The following is a 25,704-nucleotide window of genomic DNA, read 5'->3' on the forward strand; positions in this document are numbered from 1 at the left end:
ATCTCAGATGGCGCTTCAATCGCTTAAATTGCGCGGCTTGTATGGCTTGTAGTTGGCTGCAATCGCGCTCTCTCTCAGTTTTGTTTTTGTCGCTTATTCAAAATATTGATTCCTTTTTGTCACGCTGCAAGCATATGGGCGTGAACCCGACAAACGCATAGAAATACAACAACGAAGGCTGCGAAGTCTCTGTAACCGGAATCAGCTTTTCCCCGTAGCCCTCAGTTACCTCTGACACTTAACATGGTAAGCTCGTGCAAATTCTGCGACGTGCTGAGCAATCTTCGGCGTGTTCATTTGTCCTACCGTGACCTGCCAACAGCCTACCCAACATACTGCCAAAAAATTTCTAGTCAAATAGCTAGAAAAGCACGTGTGCAGAGGAACTTCATCCCAGTTGGGAGCCACTCAAAACATTGTTATCAGTATCTGTTACTTTCACGCCTTAGTGTTCAGTTGATAACTATTTTTACTTTTACTGCACAGTATTTGGAAACACTAAGTGTGTCGTCATAGTTACTTGTCCTAAAAATAACTTTCAACTGTCATCTGGGCGTAGTATATAGTTCCAGTTAGCTATCTACAGGGCAGTTAATGCCCATACTTTCTTCTATGGCATATGATCAGGCCGTTACTTTAATTTATTGTTTCCTGCAGTCTGCGCCAACAAGGAAGTGCACCACATCTGTTGGCATCAAACGCAAGCTGAGTGGGAAGGCAGAACCTAGCGAGGAGCAGCTGAACGACATGAAAGAAGCGTTCAGCCTTTTTGATCCTGAAGGCACAGGTTCAATGGAAGCGAAAGATCTCAAGGTGTGCTACTCTGTCGCTCAGACCTTTGTTTTTTTTATTACTTGCTACGTCTTGATTTTCCAGAGGCGATATTCTATTTGTTATAATGTGCAGAATCCACCTCAAGAATTGGAAGTTGGGCAAAAGAAGTGCTAGTATGTTTGCCATATGCTATGATATAACACTCCAGAAAGAATTAATTCATATTTCATTTGCTCCGCTTTTGGGGGTATTTGGTGGTACCAAAATGCAGGCGTAAAGCCTTCCCCAAATAATAAACAAAATACACAAGAACTCGGAATTGTTCATATATCAATTACTTTAATTGCTCTAGATTTATTTCATCCAAAAGTGAAACAACCAATGCAACTTGCAGCTTCTGCTTTTACATCAGGGGCCTCGGTGGCTCAGTTGGTAGCGTGTTCGCCTTCTGATCCCGAGATCGCGGGTTCGAACCCGGCCGAGGACGCCAGGAACTTGGTGGCAGGGTACAAGTTGCTTAGACACACCGTCTTCCACGAGGGACGTTAAATACGGGGTGCCGTGTGATGAGCTTTCATCGCACGTTAAAGAACCCTCAGGTGGGCAAAAGCCATCCACAGACCGACCGCTGTGGCGTCGCTCATGATCTCAGTTGTCTCGCGACGTAAACACCCAATTATTATTATTATTTTACATCAGGAGTTAAAAATGGTGTCATCCTGTTTCGGATATTGACTGAGACGGATGCAATAGTTCCTTTAAGTGCATTTTGTAAGATGAACTACTTTCACAATGCTGCCATGAGAGCCGCCGAGGATTTAGAGCTTCCCAATCCCTAGCAGGCTCATCCATGTAACGAGAGTTTTGGAAATTCACTGTTTAAGTGGTGAACAAACGGCTCATCACCCACTATACCTTAACTTTCATACAGCATACTTGTACGTAACCTGTTTTCAGTGTTTCCGTTGTTGCGCCCTGTGGCTGGTGAATAGAGAATCGCGTTTTAGGGTTCAACCTGATCGAAGCCGTTTTTTTCTCGGGATTTGCATTGCCGTCAGTTTGGGCAAGACCAGGAAAAAAATGAGAACTGAACGGGCCAAAGCGCAAACTCTTTCACTTATACAGGCAAAGGCGAACGCTCAACTTTGCGTTTTGCCATGTCATGCGTGTCTTCATCTGGTCACTTTTCTTTCTTTACTACCTGAAATTCTGCTCTTTTACATAATATCACCAGAATTCACCCTATTTTATGCCATACAACAATTTGGAAAAAAATAAGAAGTAGAAAATGCAAGGACTTACTTGTAAGTCTCAAAATGTTGTCTAAAGTGGTAATAAACTTGGTCACCATCTTCGCTAGAAACTACTGCACCGACTAAAAATTTATTTAATGGCTGTGGTTACGCAATATTAAGAAAAGGCGAAAGTCGTTTGTTTGTTGTAGTGATGCCATTCCACATGTCATAGGATGACCCCCGAATAACTACTTCACACGCAAAGTTGCAGGATATTGCATCTTCGTCCCTATTTTTCTACAAAGAAAAATAAAACTTTGCCACATCTATGTTGTCTGGACCACGACCATACGCCTTTCTGTTTCTGCACATGTAGTATCTTCCCTTACGTGCTTCAACACTCGAGCTTTGTTTGTTCTGCGCCACACCACACCACACAGCTTTGTCTGAGAGGTGAGTGTGTCACTAAAATGGTGTGCTTTGTTACACAGTTTGCCATACGAGCCTTAGGATTTGAACCGAAGAAGGAGGAGGTGAAGAAAATAATTGCTGAAATCGACAAGCAGGAAACAGGTGACTGTACTTTATGACTACTTGTCATTTGTACCCAGCACTATCGACACCATTTTTTAAAGCGATCGTGAATACGCAAGCTGCAAGTAAAAAAACTGCCGCTGCATGTGTTCGTGTGCACAGAGATGCCATGGAAAGTGTTTCAGTTTAATTGGCTTCAGTTTAGATTTAAGAAACACAAGAACTTGTTTTCAGAATATTTTTTTTTGCCGAGTTTCACACATCTTAACCCTTTGAAGGGTAAGAGTGCACTGGTATATCCGAGGGTCTCGATTCGAATTTTTGCGCTTTCTTATCTATTACCTTTAAATACAAAGAAAGACGAGTCAACATCGTGTTAGAGTCTCAAAATGGCATTGGTGACTTGCCAGTGGACCAGTCAACTTGCATGCGTCCCCATAATTGTGTCTGCATTCCAGTGGGGTGAATGCTTGCAAATGGAACTGATTGTAGCACTTCCCACGCCCAGAAATGAAGCTTAGCAACTGGTGCAACTGGCAGTTGTTGTGAAACTCTAAAAGAATTCACAACTATGAGCAGCATGGGGGGGGTGCCTAGCTTTTTCTAGCATTGAAGTATCAATCTCTTTTTTTTTTAAAAATTCTGTACTAGCACCACAAAGCACGGTTTTACTCTGCTGGTTTTCGAATATTTCAGTTATAAATAGGGCCTAACTTTTTCGGGTTTTATTTTTGGCCAAATTCGGGGGTAAATATCGGGTGATATTTTTCATTTGAAAATTCGGGTGTATTCGGGTTAAATCCCGTTACGGCATATTCTGTCGTCAGGAATTCGGGTGTATTCGGGTAATTTTTTTTTGTTTAATAAAAATTTGTCTTAACATGGAACTAATGTTTAGCAATGTTATCAAACTTTATTTTAATGCACGCTTATGAGTGTGCCACGCAACCCGGATGTTTTCGGGTAGATTCGGGTTAAACCCGAATTTTACAGATTTCGTTCGGGGGGTAAATATCGGGCGGATACGGGTTTAACCCTAAAAAGTCAGGCCCTAGCTTATAAACCCAGTTATTATGGTGAAACAATGAGCTTGGGAGTCTTCTTTCTTATACGACAGGTCATAGTCTTGTTCAGTGGGCAGTTTCTTCCTCGCAATCTATTGTCATGTTATGTGGATCAAAAAGCCCGTAAATAATGTCCCGTACGTAGTGTGGTAAGGGATTTTGCAAGTACTTCTCTTTGTCTTTCACAGGGAAAGTTTCCTTTGATGATTTCATGGCCATCATGTCATCACGAATGGCCGAGAAAGATATCAACGAAGAAATCATGAAGGCGTTCCAGCTCTTTGATGAAGATGGAACTGGGAAGATATCATTCAAGAATCTAAAAAACATTGCCAAGCAACTTTCAGAGAACCTAACGGACGAAGAATTGCAGGTGAGCACTTTGTAGATACTGAAATCATCATCACGGAAGGGACTGATATTATGTACAGAACTGGACTACACCAATAGGACATCTTATGCAGCTACTGCAGAGTCATGGTTCAGTGCATTTCAATTCAGTTTGCAGCCAGTTACTTGGTGTGAGGGTAGCTCTTTACTGCAACTTCTACTAACTTCTTGAGGAACCCGTTCTATCTTCACCCTACCTCATAATGCTCCGGAAAATATTAGCACCGAAAACCGGAAACCCTACTTGTAACATTAAACCCCAAATCAGTTGCAGTCTACACACTGTCTCTTTAATCCTGTGACTTTCAGCTGTAAGGTTGCAATTCTGTGGGCTTTCGTGGGTCCAGGGAGCAGCAGTGGCCCTGTGATAGTTCTCCTGCGCACCAGAAACAGAATTTCACCTCATAGCACGCTCTGCCCCAACCTGTGCGCCAAACGATTTACTGCTGTCACTCCTGATCTGAGGATAGTGCAGGGCATACGCCTTTTTGTGGTGACTAACACGTAACCAAATTGGCTCAAAAAGGTGTAAGGCCTACCATTTTCAACAAATCTGGAAAGAGAACAATGTCATTCTGGTGGCTGTTGGTTCTGAGCATTTTTTTTTTTTTTCTTTTCTGCTTTTAGAGTACACCATGCTACATAATTTCCCCCCTGTTTTTGGAGTGTGCCATGCTACACAGATTTTAAAAAATGTTTTTAGAGTGTGCCATGCTTAGGGCCCGTAGTTTTCCGCGATCCCGCGAAATTTCGTGGAATCCCTTATTTTTATGGGCGTGCAGATACTTGAGTTGTCGAATTCGAATCGAAGATCAATCACTCGAAGTATTCGATTCGCGAATCGAATACCCAATATTTGGGTTTCCGAATATTCGACTGTTCGCCGAATATGAACGACACCTCCCGAACGTGGGCTTCACCTGACGCTTCCCTGCATGAGGTGAAGCCTGCTCTACAGAATTGAAGGCTGTTTTATGAAACCGCCCATGCTGCAGGACGAACACAGACAGATTGTAGTTTAGCTTACGATAACGTTAGCCCAAGTTTATTGTGCATACTTCGCCTGAGGAAGGGGCAGTGTCCCTCCCGTATGTATTTTAGCGGTGGCGCGGGGGGATTTTGAATTTATGTCTAGGAGGTTTCCTTTAAAAAATTAGACAAAAAAGTAGAGAACTCAGACTTAACATAACAAAATAACAAAGTTTACTAAGACGCTTCGTCCGTCATGCGACGGACATCATCGGTGCCAAACTGATTGACTCTTAAAGAATGCCTACAGCCCAGGAACAAAAAAGGGTGTCGATGTAACTTCCCCAGGGCAGGTATTGTAAACTCCTTCCTATAAAGTTCCTATAAACTCTGTCGATGCTGAAAGATCTTTCGGCAGGTATAAGATGATTGTAGGTGACATACCGCATCATAGGAGAACACAAGATATCATGTATGTAATGCTGAGCCACAACAGTGCTTCGAATCTAATTTTATGAAATATTTTTTGTGCCCACATTATCCGAGAAAGTGAAGTGTTTCCTCTTCCAAGCAGCTGTTGACTCCTAGCTGCGACAAATCGCGGAATTTACAAGTTGGTGCCGCAGAATTTTGAATTTACCGCGGCCGAAAACCAGGGGCCTTAGCCACGCTACACAAAGTTTCTTCCATTTTTTTTCCTTCTGTTATTGGAGTGCTACACAAATACCAGTTTTGCAACATGGTTTTTCTTTAATGTGAAATGCTTGTGGACAATAACTTCTGTTCTTTCCATCCAGGAAATGATCGACGAAGCAGACAGAGATGGTGATGGAGAAGTGAACCAGGAAGAATTCTTACGAATCATGAAGAAGACGTGCCTGTACTAACTCTGGTGCACTCAGTGCCCTGTGAGATTTCACTCAATTGCTGGACCATTCCATTGGTATTTGTGTGGGCTGGGACCATGGGATGGGCACGGCAGGGTTCCTCTTGCATGCCATACGCTGTGGGAGCCATGTCCTCGTACGTGTCACCTCGCAAACTGCTTCCACTCAGTTGTTGTATGAGTCTTCCGACTAACCTGCCACTGAGATTAATTCATTTAATTCATCTTAAGCAAAGTCGAAGGTGCTGCATAATAGCTTTGAAACTATGCTACTCAGGGTCATGCGAGCAAAAACCTTGCTGGAACAATTAATCGCTTACTGCCTTGAAGTGCCACATCTGATGTGTACTTCTCTCAGCTTCATTGGTTGTAATTCAGTATTTCATGTGTAATTGATGTAAATGATTACTAATTTTATGTACCATTGTCACTGGAGTTCTGTGTACCTATATTTTGCTTTGGTCTCTGTTTAGACATTTGTCTTCCAGATTTCATACTTTTTGGAGCCCCCGGAGGTTATCTGATATTTCTTGGGCTAATAATCTGCTTGTAGGAAGAAATTCACAGTACATTATATTCCAGAGTTGGCACATATTTAGGACATTCTTTGCTAAAAGAGATTGGATATTAATATATTTTGGAAGCAAATAAAATAAATGGATAATTGAAGCCAAATTGGAGTCAATTAGGACAGTACTTGTCAGGATTTTTGTTATAAAAAGAGTATAAATATGCAAAATTGTACATATGAGAGTTTGTAAATGTATATACAAAACTTGTATACATTAACATACTATTCGGTGCAATGCATATTTTGTTTGTTTTGGGGTTAGGACAGAATGGGCACTTGCCAAATACAGATACTAGCATTATTCGTAATTTGCTCACTACCTTTAAATTTGCATTTCAACAATGCAGCTTTGACTTCTCAAATCAAATGCGTGACAAATCTTACATGATGTTGCATGTTGACAGCATGGATGGGTACGCTCTCGGTGTGACGCAGAGGAACTGAACGAGACCATGCTTTTTTTTTTCCTCTCCAGTAAAACTTCCGAATTTGTCGAGACTTAGGTGGAAGCTTCTAGCATATTTTTCCCTCCATTTTCTTGTAGCTGTACTGCATTTCTAGCTGGAAGAAAAAAAATCTGCATTGTGGGTTTCATTTACAATGAAATTCCATCATTGTTTTTCTAGTACCTCACGGTGTTGCATAAACGGTTGGTAGAGAAAGGACAGCATCGAGCAGACGACGATGGAGAAAGATTTGCAAAATATCATCTGTTGCTGACTGTCACGATCTGTTTCAGGGCATTTTTGTAAATTGAGTTGTGCAGTGATGAGGCAGTGTTTGAAGTTATTTTTGTTTCTTGTATCAGCAGCGATAGAGATAGATAATATTTTTTACAGACTGGAAGCAGTGTCTATGTACTCGTACATAAAATTTTGTGCCCTGTGCACCCGTCGAACAGCCTAGTCATAAAGGTATTAGTGTGAGTACGTTTTCTTTTACTGATTACGCATACTGGAACTACCGTCCTTTCGAACCCAGTGTCTCGTCCCAAATATGGATGGCAGTCTCATATTACGGTACATACCGGTTCCATTTTTTGTCTGCATGCTTCAGAGTACTCTATGAATGTAAGGCCACAATATTATTTATGTCAGGATATCGACCTTGTAGCGTGCAGAACAACCTTTTTCATGTTCATACTCAGCAACCACATGCCGAAACATGCTTAGGAAATAAACAACAATCTGAATGCAGTTCCTGTCACAGTGCTGTGATTTCTGGCTCTTACTGGAAACTTGATGAAACTGTGACATACGTAGAATTGTTTGACGGACTGCTGTTTGGTTGATCAAGCAGAGATATATGTCATGGTGGAAAGTAGCTGTTCTGAGGCTGGAACACACAAACAGAGACACAACACAAGCCTCAGTGCCTTAGAACATGAACAGCAGAAATATGGCACTCGTCAAAAAAGCCATACAGTGGTGGGGTTCGAACCATGCACCTCTTGATTGCCAGTCAAATAACCTACCAGTGCCTAATTGGTAGGGCACTTGAAAAGCGATCAAGAGGCACTTGGTTGAAGTCCCATCACTGTATCTGTCTTTTTCGACGACTGCCTTGTAAATATATCATCTCTGTACCGATAAAGTTGACAGAAAAATTTGCAGGTGTAGTGGCATGGCTGCAATTGGGCAAAGGCTGCTGTTAATGTGGTCTGCCTTGGCATGTGCTGAATATAAAAATTTGGGGATGGATATCTTAATGCAGGTGCGTGTTTCAGAATTTTTTAAACGTGGAATGACTTTCAACTAGGCTAGTCTCTCATTCTGCTATCCCACTTTTGCCCGATATTCCCTAATTAAAGAGTTCATTAACGAATTTTAGGTAATTAGTCATCTTGTAGTTGCATACCTTCTTCGAGAGGATGTCCGCCTGGCCGTAGGATTCAACTGCAAAAACGACATCTATGCTGCTCTCATGGCTTTTTTATAATTCTGTAAAGGAAGAAAAAAAAAACTGTAGCATGGGCATCATATTTTAATACTTCATTAAATATACACATTTAACCGTGTGGATAAATGGGTAGTACCACATGAAGGCACAGCGTAGTCATTAAGAACTGAGATATAACAGCACACATGAGATTTATTTGATAATTAGATATGGTTACATTTTGAGCTGTACAAGGCAGCACTTTTTGCAAGAACTTGCATGTTTGACATCCCATGAACTGTAATAGAGTAGAGTATAGCTATAAAAGTAACTTTTGTTGGATATTTTAATTTTTGCTATTACTTCTTTAAATGTAAAAAAAAAATAAAAGAACTGCTGCGGACAATATGCTGCTAACAAAGAGATGGGAGAGTGAGAAGGGAAAGATTGGGGGGGTGGGGGGGGGCTACAAGGGCCCCTGTAGGGGCGCAAGGGAGGAAAAAGTGGGGGGGGGGGAGAGTTCCTAGGTATATCACTGACGGCTGGTAGCCTAGAAATTGCTCGTGCCGAGCGGATAAGTCAAAGTACGGGCGGGCTCGGGACGATTCCGGTTCTAAGAATGTGGCCTGTGCAGTCGTCTGCTGTGCCGTTACCACATCGCGACGAATGGATGAAACACGCGACTTCGAAGGTGGGCGGCGATACCGAAACCGAAAACAGAAATACGACACACGACCACCTGTAGGTCCTGCAAAAAAACTGAATAAGTGTCAGGCCGCTACTACCTATGATTTGCACTGAATGCACCTGCATAATAATAAAATATTACATTTCCGAAACAACGCAGTATAGACTGCTGCATAAATATACAGATCCCTGCTACCGGAACTGTCGTTTAGGATGTACTACGTTTGTGTGGAAGACAACATGGCGACGTGATGCTTGAAAGTTCCGATGAACTGTTTTACAAAAATACGCGGTGTGTCCTTTTTTATAACTTAAAGTATGGACATCCCTGATGTGTCTCTGCAATCATGATGCAAGGATTCACAGAGAAAAGTGCCAATGATAGGACTGCATTTTGGAGGAAGAATGCAAAAACCGTTCCTGGAAGGTACACAGTGATGTTTTTTTACGTTTTCCGTCCAGCATTTTAGACTAACCGGCCTTTCGTTGATTTTACGCAGGTGTTGTTTCTATTGATCACATAAATTTAGCATTCAAAAACCCATAGGTACCTTGCTTATTTCGCCGCCGCATACAGGGCACACATGTTTGTTTTTGTATGTGTGTGTGTCTTTGGCAACAACTCTGCTGCAGTTCTTCGCTGCATTACTTATTCATTCGTTCTCACCAGGTCTTCATGGTTTTGACGAAGTTTATGAATGATCTCGATATTGGATGTGGTTTCTGAAGATTGGTGTGGCAGGGTAACCGGTTGTAGAATCTTGGAATTACGAACGAGGAAACTTGACGACTAACCGGTTGTCCAGTGTCACCTATCATTCAGGGCATCTGGTCACTCAGATTTTGAAGTACGACAGCTTTCTTGTGCACTTGTATAGACGCGCCATACGCACAGGGTGCCCAGAGCTACCCCTGTGCATCCAGCTGTACTTACTTACCTCCTCGGTGATAAGGCCTTTGCTGGATGACGTGTTTTCTGCTTTAATGTGAGTGACGGAAACCTCTAGTGGCATTTTCGTTTCGTACCGCTACTACGGCGAGCCTAATTTACGACCTGCAGCTGTTCCTCTCAGTAGTTCCTAAAGCAGATGACAAAAATAACCTGCCTTGTTGTCTGCCAAGAGATCCGTACTGTGTTGTACTGTATTCTTCCCGTGCTTTCTCTCGTATTGCCCATGGGGTTACATTCTGAGGAAAGAAGTAACGATTAACAAAACCCTCCATGAATGAAAATCTATCGTAAGCTTCAGAAACTTTTACGGTCCATGCTGCCTTATTGCGAGACTGACAGAATGGTGGTTGCGCTTCCGTTAGCATCTCGTACCTTTTTCAACGTTTAGCACACACTACCCATGTAGTCGCATATAGGTGTACTGGTGCCGAAGGATTCTACGCCGTCATAACCCAGCACCTAATATACTGGGCGCTGTGAGGCTTGTGTTGCGTGTGGCCTCCTGTGTTTAATTTGCCTCATTCACTATGTTATCATCATCATAATTAAAAAAAAAAGGGTCAGGAAATGATGCTTTAGATTGCTCTAAACCCTACCTAATTTGTCAGGAGGTACCACGCAAAATATTTTTCCACAACGATTTATCACCACAGCACTATCGAATTTACAAGCACACGCAGCATGACGAAGCTCGGACTGCTCTTCCTTGAACGAAAACAGGTTTTGTTGTTGGTTTTGCACTGCTCCTTTAAGTGTGTATGTCAGTGCACTTAAGGAACCATCCAAGAAGTGCACACGCATTTACTTTCCTTACATGCCTTCACTTACATGCACTTTCCCTGTGCTTTGTAGGAAAGAGCTAGCAGGAGCTTGCGGAGACGCCAACACCCGCGCCCGTTGTGTTGCACGTAGGAACAGATATGGCGGAATAAGGAATTAGTCTCGTCTTGGCCACTGTATCGGATAGGAAAGCCATTGGAGGCGTTTCTGGTCTTTACTAAGCTGGGAAACGTACCGAGAAATCATATTCTTTTTCCAAGTTACCAAAATGTGTCGATGCCTGGGAAAGTGCTGAACTGATTGTTGCTCACATGTGTCCCATCTCTCAGTGCTCGCATTATCCTTTGGATTTGGCATCTCCCATTAGCGTACTTTCCAATTTAACTTGAGATACTTTAGGTTGTTGATGCGAGAGTTTTTCTTTTATAGTGGTAGTGTTGCAGTTATCTGGTATGATATCCGTCAAGGATGCTGTTACAGGAATACTTGGTATGAAAAGGGAAGACTCGGAACACATTGCATATTGGTAATGCTGAGAACTATGCGGAATAAAACATATTTGCTGCGATTATGAAAGAGGTGCTGCCCATTTAGAACTTCTTGCCAGTGACTTTCCAAAGGCCAAACCTGATCTTTATGGCAAATTCGGCAGTCAGAACGAATTATTACAGTGAATGTTACAGTAATTTACAGTGAATTACAAACAACGCCCAAAATAAAATTGACCAAGAAAGCATGAAATTCGTCATGAAAGGCATAAAATTCACGTTTTTTTGATACATGATTAACGAAACGGACCTCATGCTATGTTAAATGTCACTAACTTGCAGTTTTTAACAGATGGGTGTCGATCACAGTTTGCAGTCTCAATGTATTGACCTGCTAGAATATGTTTAAATTAATCCTAGTTTCTCTTTCTCTCTCTTTGCAGCATCAAGCCTGTTTATGGAGCTTCACATCCACCCAGAAAAGACTCTGCGTAAGTGCTATGTGTCTGTTTGACCAATACCATAATTTCACAAACTCGTTGTGACACGATGGTTTCAGTGGTTAGTTATATTTTGTGTACATTTTAGATCACTCCACAGTGGTCAGCCACAGGTAACACATGCATAATTCTTCTATGTCACATTGAAAGGAATGATTGTCTCATGTCTATTCTGCAGGGTACATTTCAGTTATGACAACAAGTGCGAAGTTAACATAGCGGGTAGCATAATTTGAAGTGAACTTGTGGTAGCATTTTAGTGCGCCCCTTTAAAAAAAGATTTCATTTGAAAGTGGTTCAGGGAGTAGTACACTAAAGTACGAATTTTCTGACAGTGTCGGCATGTATGAGGCAAAAATATGATCAAAATCAAAGAAAAGGTGTCCTACAGGGAAGAGTAGACTCAAAGGAACGTAAAAAGGTGCCACTCGCTGTTGTAGAACGTCACATATTTTATAGACAGAGGAAGAAAAAACAGGCTGCTCGTACTAACAACGACATTACATCACGAAGGCCATCAGTGTCGGGCGTTACAGCTACGAAACATGCATCTGTAGCTCTGCAACAAACCCCCAACGGCTGTGAATTAAATAACGCTTTCTTACGTTCTGTACATCTATCCACTGCTTATCCATCATGCAAGCTGTCACAAGCATTTCAAAGACGGACCTATTAAATCATCCAGTTTTAAAAAAAAGCAGTATTTTAGTGTTGAGTAATTGATTCTGTTTTCTTAGAGCCTGTACATTTTGTGGTATGTGAATAACTGTCCTGTAATGTAATCGCAGACCCCTGACACCGAAGCGGGAAGTGCACATGGGTCGGCACAAGAGGAACGCCTCGTCTAGCTCTTTCCAGGACTTCCAGGAAAGCACAGATGATGCCTGGGATCTAGGGGACGACGAGTTTTGTGTGGTGTCGGGTACAGGATGTTTTGTTTGTTCTCCGCGAAATGCTCTTGCGTAACAATGTTTATGGGAGCATCAACATATGGTATCTTCTCGAATGTTTTATTTTTCTTTGGTAGCTTTTGATGGAATTGACATTCAGTGTCGTACCTATCTTTGACCCATACTTTGTTATGGGAACCTACAAATGCACAGTCAAATGGCGGAAAAACAGCAAAAGCGGAAGTTTGTGAAGGAATTGCTTCAGGCAGAACTTCTACGGGATTTCAAATTGAGACAAGGGAACCCGAGAAAGTGCATACACGCACTACAATCCTCCGTGCTGGGATAAAAACACAATGGACGAAAGGGAAGTGCAGAGTGGTTGAGATACGGTTAGAATCCGGGCGTGTTGGTAGAACATCTAAAATCGTCCCCCCAGTGCAAGTGCAAAATGGGGGACATAACGTACGTGTGTCGTCTTGTTTTTGCCCCCAGTTTTATCTTCCCGTTGCACTGGGGGTTTGAACAATTTCAGAGTGGTTGCCTCTTCTTGTTCGTCTATTGTGTTTTTATCCAGGCACTGCAGGTTTTAGTGCTCCTAGCGTGACACACCCACCAACCCAGGTTTTGACTCTTTCCTACACATGTACTTATTGCAGCTTTTCTTTGCTGCTTAGAACGGTGTCAAGTGACAAAATGAGCGGGCTGATCTTGGTGAAACCAAGACAGGACTCTTCATAAGTGCAGCCATAATTCATAATTAGACCCTGATGTTTTAGGGTTAAACCCGATTTTCCCCGAATTTGCACCCCGAATTGAGGTTCACCTATCTAGGGTTAAACCCAATTTCTACCTGCAAAACTGCACTTAGGCTAGGCACGTCAAGGCATCGACATACAAGTTTCTCACAAAATATGCAACTGCCCCTTACTTCTGGCACTCTGGATAAACGGTACAGTGAACGTTTATTCTACAATAATGCCCGATTTCTCCCCGAACTCAGTCTGATGGTAATTTTTCTGCCCGAATTTGCGTGAATTTTCGACATCAATTTATTGACCCGATTTCTAACCCCCGAATTTGGAAAAATATAAAACCCGAAAACTTCAGGGTCTATTCATAATGCTGTCACTGCTGTGTATGTCTGTAGCAGAATACCCCCGTCTTAACTGGCCATCGTTGAAATGATGACTGTGCAACCGATGATGCAACCACTTTTGTCTCTAATCTCCCCTAACAGTATCCATGTTTTCCTTGCGGATATCAATATATACCTGTGTATATTTATCAACATTCAAAATTTGCCCACGCCATGGGACAGGTGGGCTCAATACAGAGTTTCATTTTCTGCTTCAATTTGTTTGGCATAAACCCTGTTGGGGTTCGAGCTACAGATTAGTCGAAAAACAATGGTATCCTTGTGCAAGTGATTGTATAGTTAAATGTAATATCTGTAGCTAATGTGCTATGTCTACATTCCAAGTGTCAAAAGTTTGCATTTAACTGCCTAATTTCATCTATAGTGATTGTTGAGAGCTGGAATTTTGACCAAGCTCGTGAACATGAACCTCTTGCATGCTGGCAGGTTCACGCCTGTACTTTCGGATATACGTCGGTTGCGTGGATAGAGGAAGTCCTGTGTAACGGGTGTGTGTTAACCTGCATTTTCTTTCTTTTTCTTTTTATTGTACCCCCCCTAGCAGACGTGAAGATTATGTCTCGAGTGGTACAGTCGGCTGCGGACTCCGTCATCACGAATCACAGTAGGGCCCAGAACTGCACGGACATTCCCGATGGACTTCATCCCTCAGCTGACCAGGACACGAGGGCTGCAGCCTTGCAGAGACTCGCTATTCAGAAAGGTCTCGCATATTTTTCAGCCTATTTTTAGTATCCAGGGTCTCCCACACTGAGAGGAGAGGGAAAAAAACCTACCTTCCACACTGGTGTCGATAATATCTTCATGCAGGAACCAACGTAAAAACAAAATTTTAGTCCCCGCAGGTATCTGACCAACTATAATATGACTAAACGTTTAGCCTTCGTTTATTTTGGGATTCTGTGTATAGTTTAGTGATCACTTCCAGTCCGAGTCGTGTTAGCGTTGTGCTATGACTGTTGTCATCAGTTGTCAAGCTCATTAGTAGCTTGACATTTTGTGTTACTGAAGTCACAGTTAAGCAGTGTAGTTTAGTTTTATGTAATTAAATTGCTGTCAAAGGCAGAAGTAGCAGCAACCAACTAATATTCTCTTCGTTATGGTGTCGTCTCATAGCAATATCTTTGCAGCAATGATGTAGATGGATAATATGTGGGCTTCCTAGAAACATGTATGTATGTATGCCTTTATTTCATTTCCATTGGAAACGAGGATCAGGCACAAAAGGGAGAAACCCACTCAGGGAGAACGCAAACATGGTTCTGTGTGCTTTCAAATGCTTTTCACGATAACCGCGTCATTACATCGAAGTACAGTGTGCATTGCACTAGGAGCTTGAGCCCATTTGCATATGACTATAGACCTTGTCGCGTTACTCTCAAACCACCTAGTCTCCGCACGTTCCTTAGCCTCGTTCCCAGCGACGATACAACAGGGGTGGACTGCCAAAATCACTCTTCCCATTAGGATGAATACTGGTGGTTGCCGCCTTTAATGAGTATGACTGACGATAACGTAACATTCCATACAACTAGGCATCCGGTAAACATCAGAGTAGCGTACATCAATGTTCGAAAGGTCAAGGAAAAAGAAGATCGCTCGCTTCCGCGTGCGATGTGCACAGTTGTTCACGTGAGGTGTGCTGGCCGATGCGATATCTGTTAAACACCGGTTCCCGAGCAGGAGAAGATGAACCGGCACGAAGTGAACACGAACAGAAACAAAAATCAGCGGAAACACACGCGGGAAAATGGAGGAACTCGACAAACAGCAGTCCACACGTGCACAGTTCCTGTGACTACCACCGGATGGCAGCACTAATGGCGGCGGCCCATTCCTTGAAACGCATTTTTGTGTATAGAGAACCAACTGAGTCTAATCCAGCATTTCATTCATTCTCAGAGCTGGACCAAAATTTTGCTCCAGGAGTGCGCAAAAACCGTTCCATTGGAAGTACAGTAGAATCCCGATGATACGAATCTCACGAGGTCGCGGAAAAAATTCGTATCAAACGAATTTTTAAAAAAATAAAAATTGAGGCAAGAAAATAGTAACGCTTTTGTGTCTCCGTTTTTGGCCAATGCTGCCCAAATACGCGAGATGATTCAAAAGACGTAGCACGTGCTTTTCACTCGCGAGTCACGCGACAGTGGTTTAAAGAGAGCTTCTCCTAAAGCAAGCAGGCGTTAGGTGAAGCCGACTTGCGGAATGGTGACGCGTAATGTTGCCACAAGTTGTCCTGATATGTTCCCTCCACGTGTTCTGGGGTTCTGGTCGCTGTTTTCCGCCAGGGCGATGTCACACAGCTTCACGGTTTGTTGCGAGGGGGGTAAAAAGGTCAAAACAGAGATAAGGTGATAAGGTTCCCGGCCGTTCAATCCCTTTGATCTTATCTCCACCACCACCAAAAGGAAAGTCACTGCTTCCATTGCGCTACATGATGTACGGGAGTTCGTGGTGAGGATCGCGCTCCCTTTTCGAAAGACGCAGCAGCATGACTCGCGCACACACGCGTCACGGGGGAACGACCTCTGTCGCATCCACGGCTCATTCGTATCATCCTTAACGGCAAGATAACCCGTTCGTATCATCCGAACTCTAATACATGGGAAGAATAGGCATTCCGGCCGGGACCAGAAAAGAATTCGTATCATCCCAAAATTCGTATAATCCATGATCGTATCACCGAGATTCTACTGTACAACGTCAAGTATAAAATGTTTCATCGGGGGAGTCGAGGGAAAACTTTTTGTCCCACCAATTTACGTGCCACTATATTGCTGGAAAGGAAGCACAGTAACATCTGCTGCAAAAGTTGGGTGGGGGAGAGAATAATGTTCCCTTTATTTTATCCTGAAACATAGGCAAATCCACCGCACTTCAAAACGCTCCTGGTGTAGAACAATTTAAAACATAGGGGCACACGATTCCCAGTCCGTTGCTTCATCCTCCTCGTAACTCTGTCTAGGCACTGCATTCAACGTCTAGGGTGAATTCAAATTGGAAATCACCGTTATCATTGCTGTCAAACAACTGTGCAAGAACTTCCTGAAAGTGCTGAGACATCTGCTTCCCCACGACTCCATGTTTTCACGCGTACACACTACATGACAAGCACAAGGTTCTCATTTTTTTTCTGCCTAAATAAAAATGGGCAGCTAGCATCACCTGGTGCCAATAATGCTAAGCAGTACAGAGGAGCCTAAACAGTGTCACCCTATATGAGAACGCTTTTAAAAGAAATGCCTTTGTGCACACCAGCAAGTCGCCGGCTTCTTGATTTGGCCCCTTTCAGCCATCGGAGGATCGCCGGCTTCGGAAGTGAATAAGTTAAACGGACACATTGCAAATTTAGTCTTGTGAGGGATGCCTCGTGTCATAACAGTATTCTACATCTCCCCTTTTTCATCTGCTCCAGAGGGCATAACTTCACGCTTTCATTTTTACTCCTGCAGTTGAATCATCGCCCATTAGCAGAGGAGCCCTGTTTGGGCCGACAAGCTGTGAGCAAAGCTTTGTACCGGGCATGGCAGTACGACACCACAACATGCCGGGAGGCAACAGACCCTTCTGCTCTCCACTGCACAGTAGCAGCCAACAGAATATGCATGTGCTATTGGACAAGTTCCAGACTATCCTCAAGACATCCAAGACAGATCTTGGTTGGTCTTCTCTTTGATTGTAACCTGACCAGACCTAGTGTTCTTGGAACGGACAACATTTCCTTGAGTCTGAGGAACAACAGAGGACATGAACAAGACAAAGTGGACACACAGACTTGCAACTGTGTCCGGCTCGTTTTGACAGTGTCCTTTGTAGTCCCTCAGACTCGAGGAAATGTTGTCTGTTTCATTTTTACACCTGCTAACTTGCCTTGTCACTGCTGTCGTCTACTGTTGTTGAATAAGCTTCCAAACGAATTTTCTCATAAAAGTTGCCACAGGTACAGGGTGTCCGTGCTAACTAGGAACAGAAGCTTATACCCCTGTCACACGGCCATTTTCGATCCTGCTCGACCGAACCTGCTTGAACCCAATGCAGATCGGATGGTGCTACACGGCCGCTTCCAAGCAGAATCGAACTTTGATCCTGCTTGACTCAAGACAGTTCCCATAACAGGATTGAGAATTTCAAGACGGCTCGACGGCCGCCATTTGCATCCTCGACCCCGGTGAACTGTCATAACTTAAGACGGACATGCGCACGAAGCTACAAATGATGCTTACATCGGTATACGATAAAACCACTAATATCGCTGTTATATAGGAAACGCAAAATTAATGAGTTCCGTTTATTCATTTGCACAGGTCAACCATTCAATGCGCATTGAAAGTGGCCGTGTAGCAGCGTCAAAACTCGAGCGTGCTCGGGAAGTTCGATGCAGATCGGATTCGAGAAGGATCGAAATGCCCGTGTGACAAGGGTATTAGAGAGTAGGGGAACACCTTTTTCCTTTTTTTCAGTTCCAATAAATGTCAGTGCCTTCCAGGACAAGTGGACCACTATATCACCATACTAGTAGTCTTGTGGGTTGCCCCAAACTTGTCCTAATTAATTTTGACCTCCCTTTGCATTTAAGGAAAAAGGAGAATCGCTTCCTTTTTGTGCTCTCTCTCTCTGTCTTTTCGTATTGGTATACTCGTGCTTTGTCTTTTGATTTCCTTCCTAACACCAGCAGCTCTCCTGATGTCCTGAAAGGCTCGGAGCACTATTAATATTTTTTTTTCAGTCAATCAATTTATTATGTTGATATCAAGTTACAACATTGAGAGTTGCATAAAAGCAGCAAATCAGCCGCTTGACAAGGGCATAGCCCCGTATTATACACTCGTCGAGACAACAGGTACGGTGAACAAAAATTTCAGAATGACACTAAACAGATTACAGACAGGACGCACTACATAAATAATGTCTTAAAGGGGCACTAAAATGCAAAAACAACTTCACTTCGAATTACGTAACACGCTATGTTAATTTCGTACTTGTTATCGTAATTCAAAAATTTGATTCTGTTACGAAGCTACGATCAAAATTATACCGGACTCTTTCTTGCTTCGACGCTAAGCAGAGAACGTCGTTTCAGCTCGTGCATCGGTGTTTTTAGTAGGGGTGTGCGAATATTGGAATTCTCGAATTCGAATCGAATATCAAACGCTCGAACTATTCGATTCGCGAATCGAATATCCAATATTCGATTTTTCGAAAATTCGACTATTCCACGAATATGAACTACACAACCGGAAAGTGGGCTTCACCTGACGCTTCCGTGCATGAGGTGAAGCCTGCTTTACGAAATTGCCCTTGTTACAGGACCAACGCAGGCGGGACGGTGTTTTGTTTGAGATAACGTTATCCAAAGTTAGCTTGTAAACATCGTCTGTGGAAGGGGTGGCGCCCCTCCAACATGCAGTTTAGCAGTGCCGACGAGGGACTTTGATTTGATGTCTGTGAGGTTGCCTTTAAAAAGTAAAAAGGACTCTCGAATAATGACTACAGCCCACGAACAAGAAGGGTGTCTTAAAGATGTCCTTTACATCTAAAATTTCAGTAGTGCAACTTCCTAGGACGAGTGCAAAGAAACTAAAGGGTGTTTATGGCAAAGCTGAGGCAGGATGCCAATTCGTTTGTTTCACAAATGGCCTGTGGTTGTCTGAAACAATTACAGCCTCATCCGTATAACATGCTACTGCCTGACATAAAATTTTGAAATGAAGGTAACCACTCCAGTACTCCAGTAAGTGTAGGCTCACCTGAAAAGCAGGAAGCACTCTCATGTAAAATTAAAGAGTAGGGGCTTTAAACAGAAGAATTGCGTGTCTCTCTTGTGACAGTTAATGCCAGAAAAATTACACTAAAGCCATGGGCTACAAAATGGAAACTTTTAGTGCGAAGGTCACATATTGTAAATTTCGCACGAATATTCGATACTCGATTCGGTATTCGGAATTTTTTTTCCTCATTCTTATCACTTATAATATTCGGATTCGCACACACCCCTAGTTTTTAGTCCATGCTGTGCGTGCACGTGAGTGGCACGCCATGCAGCAGTCTCGGTGAAAAACGTAGTCCGCGTTGCGAAGCGGACTGGAGTCGCTCTCCGAAGGTCGTGAAGATAAATGTTCTCAGTGGAACATTCGCGAGAACTGTTGTGGGCTACAATTCAGTGAATCGGTATTGGAAAATGCAGCAGTGCGCATCATGCCGCGTGTATATGGAACATTATGATCGGACCCGTTCCCAATCCACAGGGTCACGATAGGCATGCTTCTCCTGCTGTCTCATTGGGTGCATCTTTCCCATAATCATCTCCGACACACTCACCATGGTTTTGGCGCTCTATGGCCTTTGTTGCCTTTGTGCCATTAAACACATAATCAATCAATCAATCAATCATTGGGTGCCGCCGACCTTTGCCTCCTGGGGGATCCCATTCGTTGCCGCCAAAGACAGCTGTGTTTTCATTGCGTTTGTCTTCTAAACGTAGCGTTGTGTGACCTAATTTCGTTGGAATTGTACTAATTGAAACACAGACTTTCATTTGAGAGCAAGTTGTTTTTGCATTTTAGTGCCCCTTTAATGAAGGTGGTGAGAGATAATTGGTATTTACGCTGCGAGTGTAAGCATTTAAAGTGGTAGGAAGACCATGAGGGAGCAATTGATTACCAAAATTTATTCTAGAAGTGGAAACCTTTCACTGTTCTGCATGACTGGTATGCGGTGTGTGTTGCCTTTCTAATGGAAATAATAATGCGGTAATACGATTTTATTATTGCTTTTTACTGCCAATATACGTTTTTACTTTTTGGCAAAAAATACGTATAAAAATGTGTTATTTTCGTCATGTTAAGAGTGCTAAACAAAACTTCAGTGTGGCTGTCATAGAGAGCATTAGCTATGATTCGAACGGCGTGCTTTCGTGCCACTAACAAGCTATAAAGGCTGCCCTGGCTCGCACTTCCCCAAACTAATAGAGAATAGCGCAGTGCGGAAAATACATGTAAATCGTAAATCATCATATTTATGGTCTTGGGTGAGACTTGACGGAGCCGGTACATGAGCCCAATGGACTTGGAGATTTTGGCCTTAACATGTGACATGTGGCAATTCCATGATAACTTTTCAGGAAAATGCACTCCCTATACTTGGACAGATCTGACATATTTCTCTAGCGATCCGCTAATCCTCATTTTTATGATGGACCCACCTCATACAGCAAGGAGTGAAAAGCAGTTCACAATGGCCAAAATGTGCTGGGGTCTTGCATTGAATGCTTGCCCTCAGGCAGAAGCCTCAGCTAGCCTTGTTTCATATTCAGCAGTGCGGAAACATTGAGGTTGGAACTCCACTCGAAGTGTTCTCTGTTTGCAGAAGTGCTTCGTCCTTTAAGTTGGAAGGGGATCCCACCTGAAGTCCGGCCAATCACATGGAGGCTTCTTGCGGTGAGCACTTTTGTCACATTCTCTGGACTTGCTGGCCACAACCAGTCTTTCCTGCCAACACTATGAGCAACACTTCGATTCTTTGCCAATTTGCCCACATGCTGGGTGTGCATTGTAGCGTTCCTGGGTGTGGTCTGCAATGCAGGTTCGACTGTGGGTATTTTATCTATTTATATCTTTATTTTTAGAATTACAAAGCATAGTATGTGAGTTCAACGTATTACGAGCATTGCATTGTTGTGGATATCTGGACAGACCTGCCTGCTTTACGGGGAAATCTTCTAAATTGAATTGCTGAAGAACAGCTCAGTGTATTTCAGATGTCTTGTTTTTTACTGGTTGACCCAAAAAAACTCGTTTTTACCCCCAAATTGCATCATCATGATTTTGTGTTTAAAAAAATGAAACTTTCCAAAGTGCAAATTCAGCCTCCTATGCTGAACACTTTGCAACTGAGCACTGTAGCTCGCCATGTTACCTGTTTATCTGTGCTGCGCGAAGCACTTTTTTGTATTTTCCAGCCAAAAAAACTCACTTTTTCATGATATTACCCAATTTTACCGTTTTACAGCTCCCAACATAAAACCCATTTTTCACCACAACCACAATTAGGAAAAAAAGCAAAATCTGTCAACACAGGGGTATAATTGTATCTGAAGGCTTCATATTATGACATTCTGGAAGAACATAGCTTCTATAGGTTCGTCAATGACTTTCAGTCCGTTTAAAGTGAAAAATCCAGTGTCGTTTTCCCTTTTCTTTCTTCGTTTCTTTTTCTTTTTTTAAATTTCATTCTTTGCTGTAGTCATTCTAAAGATATTTTTCCCTCCCATGTCAGGGATACCTACCAGCCAATTCAGAGAGGCGAGCAGCTGTCCTGGAGAGGAAACGGGAAGAATATTTCAACTTTGTAAAGCAGTATTACGACACTCGGAATGACGATGTGCATCAGGAGACCTACAGACAGGTGAGGATACCTTGCTGGCTCTGAGGTCATTTTTTCACCCTCAAGCAAATCGTGTCAAACCCCCTTTTATGACAATAATGAGGTCTCCCTACGCGTACTTGCTGTTACAAGTAAAGCCAACTGCTGCCGGACATCATCCTTCTTTCAGATTTGTTCAGTAAAAATTTTATACCGTGTATCCCAAGCAGCACAACATCTTGGCCCAACATTGGCAATACTGGTCCAGTATTGGTCCAGTCGTGGTCCAATACTGGGCCGACATGGTCAATATTGATCCAATCTTGGTCCAATATTGGGCCGACATTGCCAATATTGGTCCAGTCTTGGTCCAATATTGGGCCAACTTGCCAATATTGGTCCAATCTTGGTGCAATATTAGGCCGACATTGCCAATATTCGTCCAATCTTGGTTCAATATTGGGCCAAGATGTGCTGCTTGGGTAACTAAGGTTTGTAGTTTAACACATCCATTCGGGATTTTCCGTAGAGGAAAAGGCTATCGCATCGCGCGAGCCTAAGCCTTTTTCCGTCGCTTTCCACAATGTGGCTGCCCTCCTTTCTTGGATGTTGGCTGTGTAAGTTCATATGTGAGAGAGTATATGGAGGAAATGTCTCTGTCCCGGTGACAGAGACACCCCTGGTGTCTGGATGATGAGGCCATGGGGTGTAATACTACCATAAGCAACAGTCAGTCAAGGATGTACGGATTTCAGAACTGCCGCTCTTCAGCCATTTTGGTCAGGTGCCTTGCTATCATTCCCAATCTTCCACGCTAACCCTGAGTAAATTGAAACAGCTATCCTGCTGTATTTTTCTGTGTATTCTGCTCTATCTCATCGGCAAGACGGTACAGTGCTGGACAAATGTTTACAGAACATGCTACGGCGCATTCCTTCATCAGAGTGACACGCTAGTAGCGAATGGTGCCCTACAGACTTGCAAACAAGTGAATGGGTTGCCTAGGCACATGTCTGTAAGTCCGTACGGTTCCATTCGCTGCTATCGTGTCACTCAGCGGAAGGAACGCGCCGGAGCGTGTTCCGTAAACGTTCGTCCAGCACTGTACAAGCTACGTGCAGGCTGTTGGCAAATGAATTGCTTTCTTCTTTTCAGATACATATCGACATTCCCCGGATGAGTCCTTTGGTGCCATTATTTCAGCAAGAATCAGTGCAGAAGGTAGGCACAAGAGGAATTGAAAACGTGTCTTCCCTTTTGGGGAATTACAGCGCATCTGCTACACACACAACGACGCATAACTGTTTGAAATAACGTACCAAAGAGGGTCTCCTCTGAACAGTGTAGCACAGTATCTGTGATAGCATGTTGAAATTGTGAAAGTGTGTCGTTATAAAGCCCATCTAGCTCATGTGACTTGCACATTTTGTTACATATTTGTTCTGCCCCAACATTTTGAATGATGATGATTAAGCCATGAGCTTAATTGAGTCGCGTGTATGATGTGCACCTTGGAAGTGTACTGTTGTGTGAAATTTCCTCTTCCCTTGTCTGTGGGCAGATATTTGAACGGATCCTGTACATATGGGCCATACGGCACCCAGCCAGCGGTTACGTGCAAGGAATGAACGACCTTGTAACGCCTTTCTTCATTGTGTTTCTTCAGGAGCATGTGTCAAAAGGTGAACGTCTTCCTGCTTTCCCACATTTGTTAAAAGTACGCTGATACCCCAAAATATGGTACCTGCGCAATGGTTCCTGTCACCTGGCACAGTGCAATCCCATTAATAGAAGCGGACAAAATGGGCACCATGCATATTGAAACTCGCGCAGCTGTGACATCACAGCCCTCGCCATAGCCAGTGAGGCGGCGTACGAGAAGTCACATGCTTATGGCTTCCAGTGGGAATGGATGTGACTCTGAGCTCTCTGATGTTATAAACTTTTTTCACAGGGGTGTGTTCGAGGGCTTGTATCTTGCTAAGTACGATACGTAGAATAATCTTTTTTCATCAGTATTCTGGCGTGTAGTACAATGTGACCATGATGTAATAAGCCACATCTATGGAAGTGTCCCAACCCCTTTAAATTAATGGGGTTGCACTGTAGTTTTATCCATCAGTTCCTGCCCTACAAACCATAATAGTCAGATCTGCCTTAAGGAAATTGTATTACATGACTGTTTATGAATGCCTCGATGTAACGTAACAAACCTCAGTATAATGAAATCCTCGATTTTATGAAGTACCACACTTTTCTTAAATTCGTCTCCGTGGAATTCCATGCATTATAGACCTCGACGTAACGAAGTCTGTCTTAGAGCGACTTCAATAAACTGAAAGAGCCCAGAACAAAATACGCCTCGCAGGTGGCGGCGACATGCCCTCCATCGGTGCCATCTGGGAGGTTCAAGATTGTAAGTAAGGAGAAGATCTTGGATGCTATAGTGAAGGGCAAATGAAAGAACGACAGAGAAGACCGAAAGCCACCTTTTTTTTTATGGATACAAGGGCACGCAAAATCCCAATAAGTAGAGCCATCTTGCAGCAGAGCGCAAAGGACTTCGGGTGCATGCTGGATCTCGACGCCTTCAAAGCGAGCAGTGGCTCATCCTGCAGGTTTAAAGGAGCAGTCTAGAGGCCCACAACTTTGTTTCTGTTTTTGGTCAGTATGGAATGTTAGGCGGCTGAAAACAGTTTTCCCACAATTAGTGCAACTGCAGCGAAATTGGGACGCCTGCAATAGCTCCCCAAACCTCCCGTGCGCGAAACACCCTCCTTCGCCTTCACGATAGGCACGTGATGAGCGCCACCACGCGCGTCACTATGTGATGCAAGTGGTGAGGACGCTCCTCATTGGACCTGGGATCGCATGATCGAGGTGAGCAACATCGTGCAGGCCAAAGCGTCTGCTACCGCTTCGGAGACGCCATGCGTTCTCCGGCTATGTGATGTCCGACACGGAGGGTTTGAGGGCTGTCCACGACACAACCACGATTTTTTGGGACCGCAGACACCACGGGAAGAACGATAGGTGCAGCCCGAAATTAACTGCGCTTGTACAGCGAAAACCCCGTGCTTCCAGACAGTGTGCAGCCTGTCTGACTGTTCTCACCGCACAGTTGGTTCAGTGACTAACAGGTGGCACCACAATACCACCGCCATCGCTTGCTTTCTGCTACTGTGAATCCTGGGATTGCACAGAAGCCACGGATATATATTACTCTTGTGATCGTAATCTTATTTTCTCAGGCTGCATATATGCTTTGTTTTTTTAGAAAACGTGATATAAATCATATAAAGAATAGAAGTCAACAAGAAACAGCTCGCAATGTTCGTAGCAGGCGGTTTTTCCTACGAACGAAGGAGGGGCTCTCTACCACCAACGTCACAGTAGAGTGGGTGTTGTCTGCAGTTGGAGCGCTCCGGCCTGTCACCGCGGCAGCAATTTTCCAAATTAATTGCACCGTGGAGAAACAACTTTGGACAGAAATATTTTGTGGGAATGCTTTTCACCTACTGCTTTACAAGATGACAGCAGTTTTTGGCCATGTTAGATACGACTTTAAAAACCGGCACACTAT

General features: G+C 43.3%; 2 protein-coding genes and 1 long non-coding RNA gene across 4 annotated transcripts in view; 2 read left to right on the forward strand and 1 right to left on the reverse strand.

Moving 5' to 3' along the window:
- The first annotated feature begins 21 nt into the window (after positions 1-21).
- Positions 22-7,619, forward strand: LOC135400320 (uncharacterized). The gene is made up of 5 exons (XM_064632150.1): positions 22-246; positions 658-813; positions 2,501-2,582; positions 3,796-3,980; positions 5,764-7,619. The coding sequence occupies exons 1-5, from the start codon at positions 244-246 to the stop codon at positions 5,851-5,853; spliced, it is 516 nt and encodes a 171-aa protein (XP_064488220.1). The 5' UTR covers positions 22-243; the 3' UTR covers positions 5,854-7,619.
- On the reverse strand, positions 6,692-10,006 carry LOC135400321 (uncharacterized). The gene is made up of 3 exons (XR_010424585.1): positions 9,927-10,006; positions 8,281-8,363; positions 6,692-6,984 (listed from the first exon to the last, which is right to left on the reverse strand). It is a non-coding gene; the product is annotated as an uncharacterized LOC135400321 (long non-coding RNA).
- The window catches only part of LOC135400319 (TBC1 domain family member 22B-like), a 24,472-nt gene continuing 7,976 nt past the window's right edge, over positions 9,209-25,704 (forward strand). Inside the window, exons 1-9 of one of the 2 annotated variants that reach the window (XM_064632148.1) lie at positions 9,209-9,415; positions 11,652-11,699; positions 12,497-12,630; positions 14,299-14,460; positions 17,213-17,419; positions 21,126-21,196; positions 22,035-22,163; positions 23,277-23,342; positions 23,683-23,803. In XM_064632148.1, coding sequence (XP_064488218.1) covers positions 9,336-9,415; positions 11,652-11,699; positions 12,497-12,630; positions 14,299-14,460; positions 17,213-17,419; positions 21,126-21,196; positions 22,035-22,163; positions 23,277-23,342; positions 23,683-23,803 — 1,018 coding nt within the window. In that variant the 5' untranslated portion in view covers positions 9,209-9,335. The remainder of the gene's footprint in view (positions 9,416-11,651; positions 11,700-12,496; positions 12,631-14,298; positions 14,461-17,212; positions 17,420-21,125; positions 21,197-22,034; positions 22,164-23,276; positions 23,343-23,682; positions 23,804-25,704) is intronic. The other variant, XM_064632149.1, reaches the window with a different exon arrangement.

This window comes from Ornithodoros turicata, chromosome 7 (genome assembly GCF_037126465.1).
Source record: "Ornithodoros turicata isolate Travis chromosome 7, ASM3712646v1, whole genome shotgun sequence".
Lineage (NCBI taxonomy): Eukaryota > Metazoa > Arthropoda > Arachnida > Ixodida > Argasidae > Ornithodoros > Ornithodoros turicata.